The sequence below is a fragment of the Blennius ocellaris genome, assembly GCF_963422515.1.
Source record: "Blennius ocellaris genome assembly, chromosome: 21".
In the NCBI taxonomy this organism is placed as follows: Eukaryota; Metazoa; Chordata; class Actinopteri; order Blenniiformes; family Blenniidae; genus Blennius; species Blennius ocellaris.
In genome coordinates this window covers 21378829-21403470 of record NC_137670.1, presented here as the reverse complement: position 1 = coordinate 21403470, position 24642 = coordinate 21378829, and the positions used below count along the sequence as shown (strand labels likewise).

The 24642-nt window shown below is 44.8% G+C and overlaps 1 protein-coding gene across 1 annotated transcript in view; it reads right to left on the bottom strand.

Moving 5' to 3' along the window:
* Positions 1 to 24642, bottom strand: part of ryr2a (ryanodine receptor 2a (cardiac)) — a gene marked incomplete at both ends in the record, with an annotated part of 435130 nt that overhangs the window by 163288 nt on the left and 247200 nt on the right. The window contains 9 exons of the mRNA XM_080517507.1: positions 1066 to 1189; positions 2317 to 2392; positions 2501 to 2578; positions 4482 to 4619; positions 6517 to 6595; positions 6681 to 6844; positions 7346 to 7486; positions 13021 to 13111; positions 13969 to 14189. Coding sequence (XP_080373633.1) covers positions 1066 to 1189; positions 2317 to 2392; positions 2501 to 2578; positions 4482 to 4619; positions 6517 to 6595; positions 6681 to 6844; positions 7346 to 7486; positions 13021 to 13111; positions 13969 to 14189 — 1112 coding nt within the window. The remainder of the gene's footprint in view (positions 1 to 1065; positions 1190 to 2316; positions 2393 to 2500; positions 2579 to 4481; positions 4620 to 6516; positions 6596 to 6680; positions 6845 to 7345; positions 7487 to 13020; positions 13112 to 13968; positions 14190 to 24642) is intronic.

Here is a 24642-nt window from a genome sequence, read left to right as displayed (position 1 = left end):
TGTTGGCTGCTGCACAATGGCAGCCAGTGAAGCACCTCGCCATAACGCCCAGGAGGTGCCTGGCATGGGTTGAGTGTGCTGGAACCCCGGACGGGACAGGCATCCCCAAGCAGGTCTGTTTCCACAATCCAGAGGGACAAGCTCGATTTTGACAGGGGCCTGCCCAATTTGCTGGTGTCAAAAGAAACGAAAAGCTGATCGGTCTTCCTGTCAGACCATGTGTTCTGGATGTACTCTGCCAGAGCTCTAACTGGGCGTAGCATAGACAGGCGCTGGTCCTCCCGGTCTCCCTCAAAGTTGGTAAGAGAGCGCAGTTCAATCGACTGGGACAATATGCCGGTAAGGGGACCACAGCCACAGAACTGGTTATTAGAGAAGAAACAAGTCTAATGTGTAAGGAATCAGAAATCCAGGGAGGCTGCCTGACAGACGTCCAACCACAACACGTAAGCAGATAAATGCTGTAACACACACAGATGTTCTTTTTTTCTAAGAGTAGAACGGATTGACCCACTGCACCCTGACCGAGTGGAGATAACGCAATCACTGAATTCACACCCACAGAGGTGCTTTGTAGGTAACCTGTGGCGCGTGACCGGGCAAGCTGGAGTGTCTTCAAGATATATCCATGTACCCTGACGAGCAGGGGGGTCATCCCCCATACATATGGGATATGTAACTGGGTGGAGAGGTTGTCTCGAGACCATAGAGAACTCTGATTGCTCTTGTTCTACTTAGCTATTTGTGCTGTTCTTGTGCCATTTTCTAGTAGCACTTTAATCAGGTTTAAATCAAATGCAAACTGAAATATTACCCAGAGTCCCTGCTGTCATATCACATTGGAATAGTAGGTTTTACTCTGTTTCCGCCTGTTTGCAGGTTAACCAAACCATACCAGGAATGTCTCTACTTTTGGCTGAGAATGCATTGCATCACCAAGTCATATAGACATCCTGTACATACACAGCACAGCATCACACACATTTTAATCAGACACATTAAAATGTAATAATTTAGATTAACTTTACATGACAATTAATCATGGCCACATTTCTGATTTCCTACCTGGACACAGTATAGCCGTTGATCTGTAGGAACTTTAGGATGTCTTGTGCTTTTACTCTGTCTTTGGATTTCTCTTTGGCCGTCAGAGTGTCATAAGGAACCAGCAGTGGATGATTTCCTCCACCTGAGACCATGGCAGGATGGTAGGAAAATGAAATGGATCATGAAGCATACCTGATATTTGCGGTGATATTTACAGTTTGGAAAATTATACAATAAAGTGGCTTACCATCTGCTTCTACTTTACACTGTATATTCAATGCAAATTAGTTTTAGAAGTTTACTAAAGTTTGAGTTGAAATTCATGAAATCATGTCACTGAAAAGAAAAAAAAGAGACTAACAGTTGCTTCTGTGTCCTAACTTGTGTGCAGAATAATATTAAAAAACGTAAAACATTGCTATGACACCTCGACCTTAGATTATAACAAGCTAATAGTTGATTGAATTATGACATTAGACTTCAAGAGTTCAAGGGTTTAACCCTGAAAACAAAGAAGAGATGACACAGACAGGTACAAATGCACAAGTTCCAGCCACCAGGGTCATAAAAGCCTTCACACTGTTCACGATTGTACGAGACGAACTTAAATAATTGGCTTTGCAGACTATGAGCTGAATTTGTGCAGACGATGTGATTACGCAAGAACAAAACATCACAAGCGTGCACCATCCATTCAGAAAATATAAAGGTGCTAAGTATGAATAGAACTCTTGCCCTTGCAGTATTCTTCTGTCTTGAGAAAAATCCCCCAAAACAGGAAGGGGAGAACATGGATGCAGTCGTGGCTCGGAAAGAGAGGCAAACTGGGGATTCCAACTTTGCAAAGAGAGCTTGAAGTAAGTACTTGTGAGCATGTACTAACACTTTACGTTAGCCTTCAGGTATCACGCAAATACCTACGTCATGTCATCCTGCATTTCTATTGGTTTGTTGAAGTTGACATGATCGCAGCTGCTGTTTTGACTCCCTAAATATCAGACACAGTCCAATAGTGGTTGCAGGCTTACCACCGATACCTCGGACGTTCTAGAGCTGAGCACAAAGCCGACCGATATGAGTGTCGTTTTACCAGCAATTCTCCCACATTCCGATCTTTCATCTCAAATGGCTGAAAATCTCGTTGTTAGTGGAAAACAACAAAACTGTACATTTGTACAGGGCAGAATATCCTTGGGCTTACTAAAAACACGACTGACCAGGACAAATGTACAGAGGTAGGTATATATAGAGGTGTTGTATCAGATGTACCTTTGGCTTCCAGCTCCATTTTCTTTTTTCTGGCCCAGATATTGTGATAATTCTCTGCAAGCAGTTCTGCCATAGACTGGAAAAAATATGTTATTCAATGTCTTTATATATAATATTTCCTCTACATTTGTGAAGGATTTAAGAGATACCTGATGAGAGGATGTCATGTGGTGGTTCTGCTCACCTGCATGTCTCTGGACAGGGTGACATTGCTCATATCGATGGGCCTCGGGTTGAAAGCTGGGACGCCTTCAAAGGAAAGCTGTGAATGGAAGATTCACTGTGAGATGTTTGATATGATGACTGTAACATAAAAAATTAGTGTTGTGTGTCACAAATGTGGTCGACCCATAAGTAGACTTGGCAGAAAATAGAGTTCAAAAGGTCTATATTGAAAGTCTGAAGGTGATGTTTAATATAAAGTTGTGCAGACACCGGAAGCAAGCACTTGTGTCTGTCAGTGTACGTTTTTTAAGTGGTTTCTATGTTATCCTGGCGTGATACAGCAGCTCTGCCTGATCAACAAGGTAGGTATGAACCTAAACTAAAAGACTGAACTCTACTTAAAATGGAGTTTAATAGCATGTTTTCCCGTGTGGTTGGTGTTCTGCCTTTCCATCAATCTACAGCTGTCATTCCATCAGCCAGCTCAGACACAATACAGCCAAATAGTTTCTTGTACAGTGGAGCGACCAGGCAGTCTCTCCTCCTCTGGATCGGATCTTTTCAAGCTTGGACTCTTTTAATAACCCTAAGGACAGTGATAACAAAGAATTGAATGCTCTGCATCGCAGAACAAGGAGGCGTGGTCGACAGCGTCTCTCTCTCTCAGATTCCTCTGCCCTCCATCATCCTCACAGTCTCTCCAGAATAAAACCGATGAACTTGAAGCCAATGTGTCATTTCAACATGAATTCAGAAGCACATGCATAATGGTGTTTACTTGGACTTCTATAAGTGCGTCACCTGCCTGACCAGAAACAACAAGAACAACTGGCTCCCATTTTTCATTATATCTTCCATCTGTCACTCAACCAGCAGACGGTGCCGAGGAGCTGGAAGCAGTCCACAGTGATACCTGTGGCTAAAACTAACCACCCCAAAGTTTTTAATGATTTTAGACCTGTGGCCCTAACTTCCCTTGTTATGAAGTCCTTTGAAAGCCTGATTAAGCGAGAACTTCACACCAAAACCTAACACTTACTTGAGCCTACACAGTTTGCCTCCGGGGCTTGTCGGGGAGTTGATGATGCCACTGCCACTTAATTAAATCTGCTTTTTAAACATCATTTAAACCATGCTTGGCTGCTATATGCAGGTTTCCCATCTCCTTTTACCACAACTCAGCCCCACATTTTAATCGACAAACCTCTTAACAATTTTAACCTGGATTTTAATATTTTAGACTGGATTCTTGACTTTTTAACATTCAGAACACAGGGGGTGAGGGTGAATGTCGGGGGAGATTCCATCATCCACCAGGTCTCCACAGGGCTGCATCCTTTCCCCTCTTCTCTATATTTTATACACAAACAACTGCCACAGTCAGCATGACAACACATTTCTAATCAAATTTGCAGATGACTGTATAGTCAGTCTCCTTCCAGTCTCCTGTTGTTGGTGAATTTGCAGCCTGGCGTGATGAAGCTTTCCTTAAACTTAATATACAGGGAACAAAGGACATGTGCATTGATTTGAGAAAAAGCCCCACAAATAGCAAAAGACTATCATCAAAGGCCAGGCAAGGGACACTGTCAATAGTTATAAATATCTTGGGACTACTCTGGGTGACTTTCATCATAGCTTGTGGTGAGTCGTAGCTGCGTTAATGTGGAAATGCATGGCCCAAACACAGAGAAATATCACCGTTCTTTCAGATACCTGGCTACGTGTAAATGTGGCCTAGGAGAAATATCACAGTTTTTTCAAATACCTGGGTACATGGAATCATGGCCAAAAATAGCAGGAGAAGAAGCTCTAATTGGGGAGAACACAGGTGGTGCACATGAGGGTAATGGGCACACAGAGGAGAAGACAGTTGGATAATTGGAAACACATGGGAAGACACACAGGAGCAGCAGCCACACAAACACATGTCACAAGGGATGGGAGGACGGAGACGCAGATGCAGATGCAAGCACGGACGGAGACCTAACAACGTGTACCTGGCTGGCCTGTGAAATCCTCCTGGACTTGTTGTGTAGGTGTGCAGGGTCTCCCTCTCTGATCCGATCAATGCACCAGCCCCGAGACAGCATGGTCTTCAGAGACTCTCTGACAGAGCTGCAGTGCGCCTCTTTGTCCTGCAACATCAGGACCCAACGTCAAACCTGCTCAATGGGACAAAGCCTCACAACACAAGGACAGTGTGCATAACAGTGGATTAGTTCTCATAATTCATCAGTGTCAGAAGATCTGCACAGAGGAAGTTCTCTGACTGTAAACGAGAAAAAAAAACAACTGAAAAAAGATCAGACAATTTTCCAGTTACCCAAAACATTTTATATCTATACAAAACACAATACATTGTAGCATAAATTCCAAATAAAGAGAATAGGATGAAAAACCAGGATAAAAATAAAGGTGTTCCTACATAAAATTTGAAACACATGAAAATGCAAAGACATTCAAATAGATAGTGAATTGATCAAATACATAAAAAGACCACATACTACACATGGTTTGGATTTTCTGACAGTCATATAACTGTAGATAAATAAATTGTCTGTGATTTACTCCAGATAGGGGCATCTATCCGTCCTCTGGTTCACACATTCCCACTTGTGCCAGATTCTAACTCAAGAAAGTTAAAGGTTCTCTCTTACAGTCATTAAAGCTGCATCAACAGCAGAGCAGACACAATGCTTCCAATGAACTTAATACATTAAAGCTCCAAACTCTCACAGATTGAGACCGAAAAGTCACATTATTAATGCACTTCTCACTGGGAGGAACAAAACGAGGTTGTTTTTGGACTTCCTGAAGGATTTTACATTAAAAAGATTTGTTGTTAATGGTTGTTGCGGTCCAAAATCAAGAAAGAGTAAAGTTTTTATGTATGGAACCCTTTATTTTAATTTATCTTTATCTTATCATCAAATGAGTAGAATGAATTAATAAAATAGAGGATGAAAGGCACACTGATGAAAGGTATCAACTTATTAGATAAAATGTGACTGACACATTGTCTTGGTGTTTTATAACGGGAAGATACAGACGATTGAACAGATTTGGGAATCAGGAAAGACCCAAGGCAAACAAAATAACCCTGAACCTTAAAATTGAGGCTCTTAATTACTTGCTCCATTTTACCCACAGAAGGTGGTAATTGGTGGCAAGTAATTTGGTGGCCTTGAAACATAGTTTTCGGCCGCGAGTCGTCCAGCCGTCATTTTTCGGAAAAGACGGCTGAAAAAATAGGAGATGTGTTGCTCAATGCTGTCTAAAATATTTGTAAAATGACCATCACGACTTTCTCTGAGGTTCGGTTTGCATTAAGCCCAGTAATGAGCAATGTGATTGATCCATTGATACCATGTGGTATAAACCTTTTGAAAGGCGAACCCTGATTGGTTCATATTTCTCTGACTCATCCTGATGCGTTCAAATGCTGAGGCAGAGGGGAGGACTTTGGAACTGATTAATTGAAACTGATAAGTGAACTACATTAATATCAACTGTAATGAAGAGCTACTTTGTGTATGTGAGTTCTATTGTGCTCTGGACATTTGAGCCAGTGCACAGTGATCATTGAGCAACTGCAGATTGTTTTTATTTGCGAGAGGGAAATATGATATATTATATATAATATAATGCTATATATAATATATATAGCAGATATTCTGCTTTAAACACCAAATCCAACGGTACAGATCAGGCCTGTTTAGGAATGTGTTTATTCCACTTTAAGGTGCACAGACCTTCTCAGAAAGTCCTTTGTATGGTTTCAGTAGCGGGTGGCTCTTGCTGATTTCACAGAACTGATCTCCAAATGACCAACCACTGGAAAACTGGAAAACATACATAGAGTCAGTGTAAAAGCCATTAAAAGACTTACAGAGAAGCCTGTGAAGTCTGATAGTCATCAAACCCCAGGATAAAACATAACTACAACTTGTTACCTAATTAACTGTAGTTAAAATACAATCATATCAATAATATATGAATAATTAGCATGAAACCACAAAGTGTTATCTTTACCTTTTCTATACACCACTTCTCATGGTTGTGCTCTGCGTATCTGTTAATGAAGTAATCCAGTTTCTCTGGGACAGTCACACTGAAGAACAGAAACACTCAATGGGGCAAAAGAACAGACAGTGTTTTATCTACAACTGATGTGACTGTCACTGTCTAATGCTTACTTTGAGGTGTCTGCAGGCTGTGGAGTGAAGTTTCCCTCTGAGTCCATGGACGACTGCTTCTCCATCATGGCCATGTAGTTTGACTCCATGTAGTCTGGAGGAACAGCTCCAGCTACGGCGCTGAGGCAAGGCAGAGCCAGCTTAAAGAGCTCCTGGTCATACCGCTGCACACAAGTACGCATGCACACACACACACACACACACACACACACACACACACACACACACACACACACACACACACACACACACACACACACACACACACACACACACACACACACACACACACACACACACACACACACCCCGTTAATGCGATAATGATATATGTCATCACTGTAGACAGACCCTACGTCAATGGCCAGCTGTTCCAGGTCCCCGCTGTCACCCCCCGACTCGACTTACTGACCATACACCCCAAGTATTAACCACACGCATACAGCGCATAGTGTATAGTGTATAGTATAATAACTACAATTGTAGGACCATGAACAATGTGTGACAATGCTAAAGCTAATCAAGATCATGTCATTCATATGCATGGAGTTTGCGATGTTGTTAAAATATAAATAGATCAGTGAGCGTGCTTTAAATATCAACTTAGACACTAATTTATCGTGGTTTAATTCCATTTCTAGAGCAGACTTAAATGAGAGCCTCACCTTGTGGGACAGAGCATCAAATATTCCCCAGAAGAGTTTTCTGGAGAGGTGAAGCTCCTCCTCTGAAGCTGCTCCAAAGTTTCCCCAACCTCCTGCCAGGCAGTAATACTTCCAGCAGCGTTCATAGTGGTTGGTCAAAAGCTGGAGGAGGTCAGGAGCACATCAATAACAGTCTGAGTTTCAAACATTGTCAGAGTAGATGTCTCTGAGATGAATATACAGGATGGAAATTACATGTACAGATACAGAGAAAAAATCCCAAACCAATCCAACAATAAAATACAAAAAGAGAGGAAAAAGACAGAAAGACAAACAGATACAGGAACAGAGGCAGAAAAGCCAGGGGGGGGAAAAATGAAAAAAGGCATAACACGACAGACAAAGACATGAAAAAAAGCAGGAGACTGAAAAAGGCAGAAAAGAACAGGAGAAGGAGAGAAAGCACTGGGAAAAACTGAAAAGTATCAGTCTGGTCGAAGAAACTGGACCAACTGCCACAGTCTGCAGATGTCTCTTGCTGTGTTTTTCTTTGTGTGTGTGTGTGTGTGTGTGTGTGTGTGTGTGTGTGTGTGTGTGTGTGTGTGTGTGTGTGTGTGTGTGTGTGTGTGTGTGTGTGTGTGTGTGTGTGTGTGTGTGTGTGTGTGTGTGTGTGTGTGTGTGTGTGTGTGTGAGTGTAGGTGGAGTGGACAAAGCAGGACGCACACCTGGAGCGAATGAGGGAAGCCAGTATTTAAGGACTGGGATCCCAGGCTCTCATTGCCAGATCGTGACGTTTACCCTGCGGTACCTCGAATCGGCCCCTCGAGCCTCTTGTTATGAGTTTGTTCGCTTCGTGTAGGGAAGCTATTCAGTGTTCTAACCTCTGTTTGTTCTCCCTGCAGTCCCGGTGTGTGCCGCTCTGTCCTGCTGGGAAGATCCCGTCTCCGTGACGCCCACCTCCCCTCCTACAACCCCTCGCTAAAGACTGCCGCTCCGTTGGAGAGACTCAAATAAACTTTATTTTCAATTATCCAATCCGGTCTTGTCGGCGCTTGAATCCAGCATACACCAATCCTGACACCAACATTGCGGGTCGGACTGAAACATTTCAGAGAAATGTATTTCTGAAAGCACTGGAGGCGAGAAATAAGCTGTGCAGTTGAAAACTTAAAATATTGCTTCACAGATGTGTGCCTGTCATGAGGGGGTGTGACCTATGAGTTCGACAGCTTCTTCATGGAGTGTGAACTCTCCTGCTGAAAAAGGCTCCTGCATGCTCTCATAAGAGTCCATAACAACAAAAAGAAAGTTGGGCCTTTTTTTTTTCTCTCAGCGCAGCGCTCTCTCCAGCTGCGGTCCTCGTGCACTCCTCGCTCCGAGCATCCTTGGCACCGATCATGGGGAATCTACGCTAAGGGACTCTTGCAGAGACTCGAGGACCAACTGGCTACCCGAGACAAACTCTCCTCACTCGACAAGCTCATCTCACTCTCTATCCTCTTGGATAACTGGCTGCACGTGAGGCAGTGGGAGCGCGCCGACCGCCAGTCGTTCCCTGCCACACTCTCCTCATCCCAGCCAGCTCTCCGGTCTTCAACTTTCCCAAGGGGCACCGGAGCTCCTGACAAGATGAGCCGATGCAGTTGGGGGTGCCTACCTGGACTCCCGAGAATGACGCAGGTGCATCCAGAACCAGCTGTATCTCGACTGCGGTGAAGGCGGACATCTTCGGGAATCCTGCTCGCACCTCCCAAAAAGGTGCTGCTCGTCAATGACCGGGAGCCCTCTGATGAGCCATCTCTCCAGTACCTTGGGCTCTACCTGGATGAAGGTGCCCACCAGCCTCCACTGGGACCAACAGTCCGCGACTCTTTCTGCACTGGTGGATTCGCGAGCCGACGACAACTTCATGGATGCTCAACTCAGACTGCCGTTGGAGCTCCTGCCTCCTCCCAGAAGCGTCAACGCCCTGGATGGGTGGCTGATTTCCCGGGTTTACCGCATGAGAACTGTCACCCTGGTCATCTCCGGCAATCACCGAGAGACTCTCCAGCTCCTGGTGATCCCTTCTCCGGTCACGCCCCTCGTCCTCAGTTACCCTTGGCTGCACCAGCATAATCCACACCTCAACTGGAGGAACTCCTCGATCATCAGGTGGAGCCTCCAGTGTCACTCCTAGTGCCTCCGGTCTGCCGAGTCCATCTCCGGTTCTCGTTCTCCGGCTCCGGTGGCAGCAGGGTTTTTCTTTGTTAAGAAAAAGACGCCACTCTCTGTCCCTGTATAGACATCAAGGGCTTGCACCCCATCACCGTGAAGAACAGGTTGCCTCTTCCTCTCATCGATCCCTCCTTCAAACCCCTCTGTGAGGCCCGGTTGTTTACCAAGCTGGACCTCTGGAACACAGACCATCTCGTTCGGATCAGGGAAGGAGATGAATGAAAAACGGCGTTCAACCCCCCGCTGGGACATTTTGAGTACCGGGTGATGCAGTTTGGACTCACTAATGCACTGGCGGTGTTCCAGACTTTTATGAATGATGTCCATGCTTAACAAGTGTGTTTTCGTTTATTTGGACGACATCTTGGTTTTTTCCCACTCACTGGAGGAGCACTGGGAACATGTCCGCCTGATCTTCCAATGCTTTCTGGAACATCGGCTGTATGTCAAGCCGGAAAAATGTGAGTTCCACTATGCCTCCATGCAGCACCTCGGCTTGATCATCGCACAGGGGCCACTCCGTCCGGACCCGGCCAAGGTTCAAGCCGTCGCAGGTCCATCCCAATGACCCGGAAGGAGTTGTTGAGGTTCCAGGTGTTCAGGTCCTGGTTCCATGCCAACTTTTACTGCCGTTTCATCAGAGACTACAGTCGAGTAACCTGTCCCCTAACTCAACTGACCTCCACCAAGGTTCCATTGCAGTGGTCTGAGGAAGCAACTGCAGCGCTCACCGGCCGAAAGACCCTCTTCCCCAGCGCTCCGGTTCTGCTTCATCCAGACCCCTCTAGACAGTTTGTCGTGGAAGTAGACACCTCCTATAGCGGAGTTGGAGCAGTGCTCTCCCAACGGAATCCTGGCTCCCACAAACTCCACCCCTGCACCTTCTTTTCCCTCAGGCTCTCTCCGGCTGAGAGGAACTACGACTTGGGGAACCAGGAACTGCTGGCGGTGGTGTGGGCTCTGCAAGAATGGAGCCACTGGTTGGACGACTGTTTCTCCATCATGCCCATGTACTGTCCCATTCATCATATGGATGGACCATATGAATGTGAAGTACCTTCGCAGGCCCGCAGGCTCAACTCCCGTCAGGCACGCTGGTCCCTCTTCCTGAGTCATTTCAATTACCATCTGTCCTACCGACCTGGGTCTCATAACATCAAACCTGATGACCTGTCTCAGCTCAACTCCTCCCCTTCCTCCTCTGAGTTGCTGGACTTCATCATCCCTTCATCCTACATCCTGGGTGCCACTGACTGGGACATTAAAGTGACCGTCTGGGAGGCCCAGGGAGCCAACCCAGATGCAGGCAGCCCCCCTGGACCGCATCTACATTCTGGACTCCATGCACTCCCAGGTCCTTCAATGGGGGCATGACTCCAGACTGACCTGCCATCCTGGAGCCATCTGTACCCTCTATTTCCTGCAGCAACGTTCCTGGTGGCCTGCCATGGCCTGGGAGGTCCGGGAGTTCGTCGCAGCCTGCTCCGTCTGTGCCCTCAGTAAGTCCTCCCATCAACCTCCGGTGGGCCTCCTGTGATCACTGCTGATTCCACAGTGGGTGAACCAGAAACCTCGAGGCGGCTCTCCAGTACATGACTTCCTTCATCCTGGAGCTCCCACCTTCCATGGATAGAATATGCCCACAACTCCTTCACCTGCTCAGCCACTGGGATGTCTCTGTTCATGGTCTGTAACGGCTTTCAACCTCCCCTGTTCCCAGATCAAGAGCTTGATGTAGATGTCCCCACGGTCAAGGACCACTTTTGTTGGGTTCAGGAGGTGTGGTTATCTGCCAGGGTGGCGCTCTCCAGATCTGTGGAGTCCAACAAATGACTCATGGACCGTCACTGCACTCCCAATCCGGAATACAGACCCGGGCAGATGATGTGGTTGTCCTCCCAAGACCATCCCCCCCAGGTGGAATTGCTGAAGCTGGCTCCCCGCTACATCGGTCCCTTCTTGGTCTCCAAGGTGATCAACCCCACTGCCGTTCGCTTTCAGCTCCCTAACTCCCTCAAGGCACACCCAACCTTCCATGTCTCTCTCTTCAAACCGGTCTCCTCGAGCCCTCTTTGTCCTCCTGCTGACCCTCTGCCACCCCCTCCATCATCGATGACCACCCTGCCTTCCCCGTGTCCAAGATTCTGGACGTGTGGCCCTGGGATCATGGTTTCCAATATATGGTCTGGAGGAGTGCTCCTGACTTCTTGGATGAGCCGATGGTGAAGGTAGGGTAGGCTGCCATTGTGTGTGTGTGTGTGTGTGTGTGTGTGGGGGGGGGGTCGTACTGTGAGGATCCACACCTCGCACCAGCACCAGACCCTCTCTCACTGACAGACCTGTAGGTGATTAACAAATTGAGTCTTCCCACCTCTTAAGCCCTCCAGTGAGGCGAGAAGATTGAGCTTCTCACCCAAGCCACCATCTTTATTCATGCGCTCCATGGCTCCTCGCTCCAACCAGCACTCCTCCCTGTTGAGGTCATCTCCCTCGTGCACTCTACTCTCTGGAGTCTCCGATCCCTGTCTCCCAGGTTTTGTAATATAAATAAACGTTTGTATTTGCACCTGCTCTGCCTCCTGGTCTGCTTCTGGGTTCAGGACACTGCACACTGGCTCCCAGCCATAACATCACTCTCCATAAACTCTCTATAGACTCAAATGGCCCCCAAATCAACAGCGCACTAAGTTCAAAGACTTACTTTTGGCATGCTTACTTCCTGCACATCTATATACATTGTGATCTGCCTCATACCTCAGCTTCACTGTCCCTCAAGCCCCTCTGGACATTTTTGAATTCAATCTTAAATATTATCTTTTTAAAACATAAATATCCATTTTAAACAATGTCAGACTCCTGCAAATGCTTGAATAGTTTAACAATGCTCTTTTTACAGTTTTTCTTTTACCATCTCCATTGTACAATGACCTTGGGCATACTGATAAGTAAAATATATTTTTATGATGATGAAGATTATTTTTCTTCTTCTTCTTCTTCTTCTTCTTCTTCTTCTTCTTCTTATTATTATTATTATTATTATTATTATTATTATTATTATTATTATCAGAGAAAAACAGAAATGGTAGGAAAGAGACACTAAGGATGAAAAATACAAAGACTGAAAAAACATTGAAGGTCAAAAAGGTAGAAAAAGACAGGAAGAGAAAGAATAGGACAGGAACATTAATACAGTGGAGTACACAGATGATACTAAACAGTGGCTCAGGATCAGTTCTCAAAAGATTGTTTTGATCAAATCTAGAGTTAATGACTCCTTGAGCAAGACTTTAGGATGCAACTTGGTCCCGGTGGTGGGAAAGCACATTGCATGGAACATTTTATTAGTGTGTACATGTAACTCGGTGTGTAAATTGCAAACACTGTACAATTGAAACTGTACAATGCACTTTGTAGATAGAATCCATGACACTCTGAAATAATAATACTTGAAAGAAACAGCCTGTTCCTCCCCTCCTCACCTTCAGAGGCATCTTGGTGTGCTCATTCAGAAGAGGGACGTCAAACACCAACCTCCTCAGCAGATGCTGCATCATTGAAGGCCTCAGTTTTCTGTTCATCAGTGAGATAGCACATACGAGTGAGGCTTGTTGCACAAACACACAATAAAATCCTCTGTTTCTACTACTCAAGTGTCTACACTTTTTCTGTTTTGATTTGAATTTACTGGACACCAGCAACACTAGTGTAGTCCATATCATAAAAAAACAAACTATTACAAGCAAAAAAAGCTGGAACTTTTTCTGAAATAGTAGATAAATAGAGAACTCATTAATGTGCAAATTATTTGAACCCTGGAAATAACTGAAACATATTGATAGCAAATCAAACAATGAAAGTGAAACTGAATTGAATTCATACTGTAAATATAACAGCACATTTTAGAACAGTGGTGCTTATGAACTGAGGAGATGTTTTCTTGTTGTATTGTTTATTTATAATCATATACAGTATAATGCATTGCATGTTATTTGTAGGTGACCGTGGATACCAAAACACGTTTACTGTGACATTGCAATGTGAGAAAATGTGGTTTGCTTCAGAGTCTCTGGTTTACTTAAACAGAATTATTAAGTGAGGATGACAGGATTACAGTGCATTAATGGAGCCTTCACACATTTCTATTGACTCTGAATTGTTGATTATCCTAAAAAAAACATGATTAAATATATCAAAGTATTTCTCATTTTTATATTGTGAAAATGTTTCAGTCGTTGGTTATACATAAATAGTCTGGCTTCAACAGAAGCAGCACCAAAGAAATCAGGCATCAATTACAAAAATAATTGATTTGTAAATAACCTAATGAAAACATGTTGTAAAGTGAAGCACATGCTGACATGTGTATGATGCTGATTGATAGTGCTGTAAATACGTCAGATCAAAGAGTAAAAGCAGCATGGTCTTACCCACAAACGGCAAGCAGACACTCCTCAATGGCGTCCCTCTGGGCTTTGGTGAGGCAACAGCCTTTGGACAGTCGGTACACGGTGTGGAGGAGGGAGTCGATTAGTGAGGCGAACGGCTCCGTCCCAGCAAACAGAGGAGCACATTTAGTGAGGAGAGGCAGCACAGCCGTGCACAGGTACCTGTTGAGGGCCAGTGCCATGTCTGTAGCACTCAGAGCAACCTGCCCGACACAGAGACAGAGCAGCCACGTTATCATTGATCTATTGATCAGGAACATGAGACCATCTACTAATCAGAGGAGTGAGGTTTGCCCTCTCAATTAGAGGGGCAAGATTAGATCTTCGGATCAGAAGAGCAATATGGGTTACTGGAGGGTCATTCCATGTGATCTCACAGATGGGGGTTGCATGACCATCTTCAATTTGCTTGAGCAAATTTGTGGTGGAAGATAGTAACAAAATCACATTGTACACAAAATGTCAGAGCTTTAGCTCAAATAGTTTTTGAGTATTAGTATTTTAGAGAAATCATAGTTTACCCCTAAAATGGTCAAGAAAATCCTCTGAGGTATTTTTTGAGTTTTTAAATGCATCTGAATCAGCCTACAGACCCCACAGCTGCACCAAACTTGCTCCAGAGAGAGGACTCATGTTTGTGACGTTATAGCACAACTCCCAGCTTTATATCTTCTCTCAAAACTTAATGACAGCATGTCAAAAATGCCTAAAATGAAGAAAATCCTACTCGTGAGTAGGGTTTGAGGCCTTAATTTTACTAGAAATGAAACAATTTAAGGTTTAGGAACACTTGGCCCCTATTCTAAACAACCTTGTGCACATATGGGATGAACAGGAACTTTTTGGAGACAATAACTGAGGAGATATTCAATGTGGAATTTTGAACCCCACAAAAAGTGATCGATTTTCAAGAAGCCAGAATGAAATGATGCACAGGTTGTAGAGGCCTGTGGCTTTGCATAGGAACTCATCTATCCTTATCTAAAAGCACACAATCAGCCATCTTCCTTCCATGAGGGGATCATGCTTAGTTTTAGAGCCAAAGTGACCAATTATAGTACATTCGCGATTCTAGTGCTTAGATACATTTAGTATGTAGTACTGTTAATCTGTGTGCATTAAGGTGCATTAAAATGATATTTACATTCTTTAATTATAACATTTGTATATCATGTATATTTGAGGAAAAATACAGATACATGTATTAGCAACTTGCTAATTTGTATACATGTGCGCAATCATGTTTTACTATATTACAGGTTCATTGCTGGAGGGCAGCTGGAAGCTATTTTTGACCTCCTACTCAAGGCCTAATTGCTGCCTATAACTTTCACAGCAAATAATACAGCATTATATTTAATGAAATCTCAAAATAGCCTCCTACTTTTCCCGAGATAACCCCCTATTATAAAAGCTAGTGACATCACTGTACATGAACCCTCGGGTCAGGTGACATGGATATCTTTTTTAAGACAACTCACCTGTGGATGTGGCTGACCACCTAGTTGAACCCACGTCAGCCACCTCCCCAGTGATATTAATCTGATGTTGTGCAGTCCCATCCAACTACTGGCCAATAACCTGCCTCTCCACAACATGGAAGCTCATGTCAGGCATCATCGCAGCTAAGACAAGCGGGCACATGGATCAATACATGACCAAAGCACAGAAGGGCATTGGTAGAGATACCAGAGGAGCCAAACACCAGCTCCTAGTTGACAGAACAGTCACCCAAGACTGCAGGTCCCGTAATACCAACCTGTGCACTGCCTGGATTGATTACAAGAAAGCCTATGACTCAATGCCACACACATGGATCACTGAATGCTTGGAGCTGTACAACATCAACAGGACTCTAAGAGCTTCGTTGCGAACTCGATGAGGTTGTGGAAAACCACCCTCGAGGCCAATGGTAAGCCACTTGCACAAGTGTCCATCAAATGTGGCATATACCAAGGTGATGCTCTGTCCCCACTGCTGTTCTGCATAGGTCTGAACCCCCTAAACCAAATAATCAACAAGACTGGCTACGGATACCGCCTCAGGAACGGGGCCACGATCAGTCACCTCCTCTACATGGATGACATCAAGCTGTACGCCAAGAGCGAACGGGACATAGACTCCCTGATCCACACCACCAGGATCTACAGCAATGACATTGGGATGTCATTCGGGCTCGAGAAATGCAGTAGGATGGTAACAAAGCGAGGCAAGGTAGTCCACACTGAAGGGGTCTCACTCCCAGAAGGAACAATAGCAGACATTGAGGACAGTTACAAGTACCTGGGAATACCACAGGCAAATGGCAACCTTGAACAGGCAACAAGGAAAGCGGCAACGGCCAAATACCTCCAGCGAGTGAGGCAAGTCCTAAGAAGCCAGCTCAATGGCAAGAACAAGTCCAGGGCAATAAACAGCTACGCCCTGCCAGTGATCAGGTACCCTGCGGGTATAATAAGGTGGCCAAAGGAAGAGATACAGACCACGGATGTTAAAACACGAAAGCTCCTTACCATGCATGGTGGGTTCCATCCCAAATCCAGCACCTTGAGACTGTATGCTAGCCGTAAGGAAGGAGGCCGAGGACTAGTGAGCGTGAGAGCCACTATCCAGGATGAAACATCCAAGCTCCATACGTACATCAAGGACAGGGCTCCAACGGATGACATACTCAACGAAAGTCTCAGACAATGGCGAGATGAGGAGGTGCTGGAAGAGGGTTGATCTATTCCATTACTGATGATTGATGTGAAATAAAACTATTTGAGGGAATTGAAAGTCATGCTGACTTGAGTGTTTGTTGAGTAACTGCAAAGTTAACGGATTGCTCAACTTCAAAGGGAAACATGAGTGATTTAAATAAACAAATGGGAAATAATGCATTTGAAGTGGTCAAACATAAAGTCAAACTTACTGCAAAGGCTTTGGAAAACAAGATTAACAGTTTGTAAAGAGAATGTACAAAATGTGGATAAAATAAAATGTTTAATACCAGCAATGAAAGAACTCATGAAATGGAAGGAAAATGTACAAGAACTGAAATCCAACTTTGAAATTCTTTCTCAACTCCATGCAACTGTTGTGAACCTGCATCCAACATTAATTCTGCTGCTACTTGAGGATGAGCAGGTAAAATAAAATGATTGGTTCCCAAGCATTGAAAGCTACAGTGATGCATTCAAGGACAATCTGATTCAATGGCAGGCAGATAATACACCTGTTCTCAATCCTGTGGAAGATATAATAGTCACAACAATGGATGATTGTGGATGATGAACAATGACAATCAGCGGCACAAGACACAGACCTCGTTATACATCATGGAGGCTTACGGGGTGAGGTGCAACCAAGTGACAGCATTTCTAATGTGCAAAGCAGAAAATCAACGCAAAGATCTGAAAGTGGAAAAAGCTCTGGAAGGGGGAAAAGGTCCTCCATACCAGGCACTTCATCTGCTTACATTAAAGCAGAGGCTGATTTGGCTGCATTGATGGCTCGGCTGAACCCAGTGGCTGAAAAACATGCATTGGACGAGGAAGAGCAGCAAAAATAGAAACGAAAAGAAAAACTCAAGTTGGATGAAGAGATTGCTGCACAACTGGCTAAATTGAAGGTGCTATGAGCTGCGAGCACATCTAGCTCCAGAACCACTGCAACCGATCAATCAAATGCAATGAATGATTATCTGAAAAAAGAATAAGAAAAGGCAAACAAATTTAATGTTGATGCTGACTCATTCATTCCTCAGAAGTTGGAACCAATGAAACAACTAAAGTTCATGATCAGCAGTACTGACACAAAATCTAATGTAAAAACAATAACCCATGCTGTTCATTCTCAGCTGCCTACTTCAAATCACCACTCAACTGAGCCCAAACTTCAATCCAATGCTCAGAATGAACAGAAGTCACATAAAATCACTGGTAACATTGAATGTGTTTCAGGCAAAGGGGGATCAAAGCAATATTTTTGAAATCATGAAAAGGCAAAATGAAATAACACTATTAATCCAACAACAGCAACAGCAAATATCTTTGCCAAAACAAGACATTCCAGTTTTTGATGGTGACCCATTGCAGTACCACACATTCATGAGAGCTTTTGAAAATGCTGTGGAAAGCAAGTCTGACAGTTACAGTTACTGCCTATACTTCCTTGAACAATTCACCAGAGGACACCCAAAGGACCCGGTGAGAAGCTGCCAACCTATAGACCCAGAGAGGGCTTATGTTCAAGCTAAAACTCTAGGAACATTTTGGAGATGAAGAACGGATTACGACTGTTTATATGAATAAAGCATTGTCATGGATCTCTTTAGGACTTCAGCTTGTTTTTGAGAGGTTGTTCCAATGTAATGAATTACGTACAATACATGTTTGAACTGGCTATGCCTGCCAACATCATGGCAAAAATTAAAAAAAACTGCCTTACAAACTCGGGATCGTTGGAGAACAACTGCTTGTGAAACACAACAAAGGCGTCACCAAAGGGCAACGTTCAATGACATTGTAGATTTCATTGAAAAACAAACAAAGATTCTGTTAGTTTGGCAACATTCAAGATGCACCGGGATCAAACAGAAGTCCAACTCAAACCATCGTAAAACCCAGATCGAGGCCCAAATAAAGTAACTTTACAATGACTGAAACAACTGAAAATAAGATGACCACAAAAGGAAAGGAAATGGAGGTCATTGCATCAGACAAGAAATTCTGTATGTTTTGTGAAAGTGACCACATTTTGGAGTTTTGCCCTGAACTGGAGAAGAGAGCTCACACTGAAAAGATCACCTTCTTAAGAGGGAATGGAGTCTGTTTTGGCTGCTTGTGTGCAGGACACATGAGCAGAATCAGAGTCAGAATCATTTTTATTGTCATTGTAACAGGTACAATGAAATTTCATAGAAAGTTTGGGAGAACGAAGGAAACATGAGGTGAGGAGAGGAGGAAAAAAAGTCAGATTAAAGACTGTGTTCTGAGGAGACAGTCTGTAATTGGGAAAAAAAAAAACCCACCTCAGGCACATTTAGCATCAACACAGACAGGTTACAACATATTTCTCAAGACAGCACTTGGGATATGTGAAGGCTAATTTTGCAGCCCGCCGCTAGAAGAAGGTGTCTCGCCACAGGACGCTCAACGCGTCAGCCATAGACTCCGCCCACAGCCTCTGCTGGGGGGGGGCAGCAAAGACGGTGAAAGGTGCTGGTGAAATTCCAGTGGGCCAGAGAGTCCAGGAAAGGAGGGGTGGGAGGGGGGGGTCAGAGCCTTTGTTCCACACACACATCCAGGAGAGGTGAAGACAAAATACAGCCTTGGCGACTGGGTGTCTGGGAGTCTGGATTGTAGATTAGGATCGTTTTCGTTCAGGCGATTCAGCTTTATCTGTCCACCTTGAGTGTCTCTGGTCTCCATGCTGCTCCAATTGTAGCAAGATTATCTTCCCAACCGAGTTCGAATATCCTCCAAGATCGATCCAATTTGACGTAAACGTTCAAGAGTCGTACTCTTTAGTTGGTTTATCACATGAGTCTGAGCGTACAAAGCTCGGCACAGTCCCTCAGTGACGACAGGCAGCCTTCCCAATGCAGCTGCTAGCGTCTTCTACACTTTGAGATAGATCAGAAAGCCTCCAGCTCCAATCAGCAGCATACCTGCTATCATGAATCCCAATATGTAGAGCTCCTCCACATCCTCCATGGAAAGAATGGCCAAACACAGGGACCTCCAGGAACCTCAGGAACCTCCAGGAACCTCAGGGACCTCCAGGGACCTCCAGGAACCCCAGGAACCTCCAGGAACCCCAGGACCTCCAGGAACCCCAGGAATCCACCATGTATCTGGCTGCAAACGTCCCATCAGGACATGCAGGCTCAGCTTTGCTGATCATCGTGTTGTAAACATTTGGTCGATCGCATTCAAAGACCAGCTGATCAATTCCATGGTTCTGGTTAAATTGAGATGTGGGTGTGAAGAGAGGCTCTTGTAGATCTGACATGAGACAGTACAGGACGGAGCAGCAAGCAGGGAAGACGAGGGGGAGAGGAGAGGAGAAAGAAGAGGGGAGGAGAGGAGAGGAGAGAAGAGAGAAGCGTCCGCCTTCACTAAGAGCCGGAAGAAGAAGGGATTGTTGAAAGCGCCTATTATGCAAGGTGTGCAGTTTGAAACCTCCCACAGTGCTTCATATCCACTCAAAAGAAAAGGAAAGAGAAGAACCAGGCACTGCAGTGGGCTGTGCTCTGGTATCCAATGGTCTTACTGGGGCTGGTGGTCAAGAATGCAAGTTTCCAATTGTTCCACTGCAGATTAAATCCAAGGAAAGTAATTGCACGATTGTGACTTATTGTTAAGAAAATACTTTATTATTATTTGTTTCATGCTTGTGCAAATTCTGTGCAGACCTTTGAGTGCAGCGGCCTGCAGCCCCTGAACCTCACGTGAGATCTTATTCTGTTAATTGTTTCTGTTTCTCCCTACTTTGAAGTCACTGTGTTTTTACGATCCTGTAAGACAGACCACAGGAACCAGTTTGAACCAGTGTGTTTACAACTTGTGAACCCGCCCACTGAGCTGTCAATAAAGAAGGCAGGCAGAGAGCATTCTGGGAAGACTTCTGAGTGAGCCTGAGAGGTGAACTTGTGTCTTCCCTTGCTGCAAGTACCTTGATTGTTTCTTGATTCCTGTGTCTTCTCTTTATTTACCTATTTCAGGGGTTTAGACCTGACACTTATACCTTCTTGGATCAAGGTAGCACAGCTGTTTTGAACACGAATAACCTCATGAAGAAGCTCAACCTCTCAGGAAAAAGGACACATATCCGTTAAAGGACAATGGGTCCACCGAAGGTTGTTAACAGAGATTGACTGAGAGGTTGAGCTGTTGATTGGGACAAATGTGCCAAAGGTTTTGGAGCCACTACAAGTCATTAGTAATGTGGGTGGTGGACCTTATGCCATTAGGACTCTTCTGGGCCACTATCAAATTGCATTGCCTCTGAGGAAAGGTATTTTTAGCATGCCAAATAGCAGGAAGATAGCAGAGCTGTGTGCTCTAAACCTAAAGAGGAAATTTGAACGAGATGCAGGATTTCAACAACAGTACACATAATTTGTCAATGACATTGTCACCAAAGGTTAAGCAGTGCAAGTGCCTTCAGGTGAGTTGGAATGTAATGATGGGAGACTGTGGTATATTCCCCACCATGGTGTCTTTACCATCCTCAAAAAGGGAAGATCCGTGTGGTATTTCACTGTGCATCCACTTTTCAGGCCACATCCCTGAATGCTCAGCTCCTGCAGGGACCAGATCTCACCAGCTCACTACTTGGAGTGCTGGCCAGGTTAAGAAAGGAGCCAGTGGCGATCATGGCAGACATAGAGTCTATGTTCCATCAAGTAAGAGTACCTAAGGAAGATGCTGACCTGATAAGGTTTTTTTTGGTGGCCTAATGGTGATCTCACTCAGGACATGGTTGATTTAAGAATGTTGGTTCATGTTTTTGGTGCAAACTCTTCACCAAGTTGTGTCAACTTCGTACTGAGGAAGTGTGCTGAGGACAACCAAGAACAGTTCTGTCAAGATGCTATTGAAAAGGTGCAGCACTGTTTCTATGTAGACAACTTGCGAGCATAAGGCTGTGGAACTATATCAAGATCAAGTCTCAATATGTTCTATGGGAGGCTTTAAACTTAGTAAATGGATGAGCAATAGTCGTGGAGTCATGGTGGCAATCCCAGATGTTCAAAGAGCCAAAGGTATAAAAGATTTGGATCTGGCGTACAACCAATTACCTGTGGAAAGGGTACTTGGAGTGCAATGGTGTATTCACTCTGATGCCTTCAAGTTAAACATTGTGGTGGGGGAAAGGCCATTGACAAGAAGAGGAGTTCTCTCAGTCGTCAGTTCATCTATGATCCACTTGGAATTCTACTAGGAGTCACATTGTCCTCTCTGCCAAGATCATTCTGCAAAGAGGTGAGGTGAACCATGTTTCTTTGAGAACAAAGAGGACCGCATAGTCAGCCCTGGAAAATTTCGCCATTGATCACATGACCCCCCACCAGGGGGCCCGTGGCCACACTGTCCCCAAGCTGCAGCACTGCTCTCCGACGCCAAGGGATCCAAGGCTTCCATCACCAGCTGGAGCACCCGGCCTGGAAGCTCCAAGTCGAACTCCGCTCTGACTGGCCAGACCATCCCAAGCACAGCGGGAGGCCAGGAACATGATGCGCATGTAAAAAAGATGCTCTGCAGAAGAACAAATTCTCTTCAAGACAGTTTGCGTCAAGCCAGATGCAGAGCTGCGCATGAGGGACACAGAGAGCCACGTGGCAACACACGCGGACCATCCTGGAACAAGTAGAACATCTATGGAGTTACCTTTTCATTTTCCCTTTTCAACCAACTGCATCGCTGCAGATGTGCTGTCCCTCCTCCAGCCGTGCAGCTCACCGGGACTCCCAACCTGAGGCTTACTTCTGCAGCTCAGAGCAAAGTCTCTGGACTTCAGCACGCTGAGGTCCGGTCCGGTAACGCGGGCAAGTTACCACGGCCACACACAGCACCACCCTATGGATGGTGCTGATCAATGCCACGAACAGTAAGCAGCTTTTTTCTGGGCAGCACTTGTTAGTTTAGCCTGAAGCTGATACACGCAATGTGTTTTTTCCTGTTTCTGAAAAAGCTGCATCTGTTTTTGTTCACGCGTGAACGTCACGTTCACCTGCACTCCCGTCCACTCCCGTCCAAAGCCCCGGTTTGCACCTCAGACACCAGAGGTCTGGTTTAGTTTCCTGAAGCTAACTTCAATCCCGTGTGGAGAACCGAGTTTTGGACCTGAAACCTCGCCAGAACTTTTCCTCCTCTCTCTCCTTCCCTCTTTCACTGACCTGACCTCACGAGCGCACGCCCACCGTCCACTCCTGGTATCTAATCTCAGTTAGATAAATACACACACATAGCCACATTTAGCATTGGAACCGCTAACTTGTGCCGCTAAACCACCTTCGTACGATCACCAGAGTGGATGTTCAAACATCTAGTAAGAACTCCGACTCCAAACCAGACTGACAATGCTTGTTCGTCACGTGACCTAAGAGGGCATCTGCGATTGCCACTGAAACCCTCAAGTGAAACCGAGCCGCCATTTTGGTTCGTTGTCATTACATCGCCACTCACACACACACACACACACACACACACACACACACACACACACACACACACACACACACTGTTTATTTATATATATGTTTATTTTTGATAATTTAATAACTTTTAAGTAATTACTGAATTACTTTAGGAGTTGTTAATGAATAAATTACCATTTACTTCCATTAATGATTTTAATTTTTCATAAATTACTTCAAGTGACTTTCAATAATCTATTACTTACAGTAATTTTAAAGCAAGTAACCAACCACAAATCCCAAGAATCACTTTACGGATGCGAATGAAGATGGTTCTGGTGCAGTGACCTACCTAATCCTGCAGAATGAAAAATCACAGGTTCACACCAGCTTTTTCATGGGAAAGTCCAGGGTTGTTCCTTTGAAATCAGTCTCAATACTTCGCACGGAGTTTACGGCTGCCACCATGGCAAGCCGCTTGGACACCTTCTGGAAAAGGGAGTTGCACATGAGGTGAAAACAGTCAATATTTTGGACTGACCGTACCTCTGTACTCAAATACATCAAGAACGAGACTACAAGGTTCCATGTCTTTGTGGCCAACAGAGTCTCAGAAATACTCAAAGTCTCACATCTCAACGGAGGTATGTCAACATCATGAGTAATCCTGCAGATGTTGCCTCCATCGGCCTGAAGGTTGAAGCATTTCTGAGTGGTGAGGCATGGTTGTCGGGACCTACATTTCTACTGCAACCTGGACAGGAGTGGCCAGTGAGTCCAGATTGTTCTGGGGACTTCCTTCCAAATGATCCAGACGTTAAAGTTAACGTGGCTGCGAATGTGGTGCAGAGCCAAGAGGATGTGGATGTGACCACTCGTTTGATTCATCATTATTCCTCATGGACTCCTCTGAGAAGGGCTGCAGCTTGGATTATAAGGCTAAAAAACATTTTACTGCATCTCAGCCAGAGGAGGAAATGGGATGTAGCAGCCTCTACACATCTCAGACCTTCTCCTAAGACACAGACATTGCCTAGTTGGCCATGGTGGACGTATCTATGTCTTGTCAAAACTGCATCAAAAATGTTGGATCCCAGGGGTTGGCACAGCCATAAGATGCATTATATCGAAATGTGTGGTCTGTCATAGGCCTCAAGCTGCTCCAGGGTGCCAGCTGATGGTAGATCTTCCTACAGACAGGGTCTGTCCAGATGAAGCTCCATTCAAACTGACAAATGGACACACTTTATTGGAGGAGAGCGTGAGCTGAGAGGGCCATCAGAAGTTGGAATCAGGTTGAGATTAATGACTTCCTCCTGCAGAAAGAAATTAAGTGGATTTTTATCCCTCCTGCTGGTTCACACCATGGAGGCACCTGGGAAAGGCTGATCAGAAGTGTACAGAAAGTCCTGAATTCCATCCTTAAACTGCAGAATCTTGATGAGGAGGGACTTCACACCGTCCTTTGTGAGGTAGAAGCCATTATTAATGGTCGTCCTATCACAAAGGTTTCCACTGACCCTAATGAT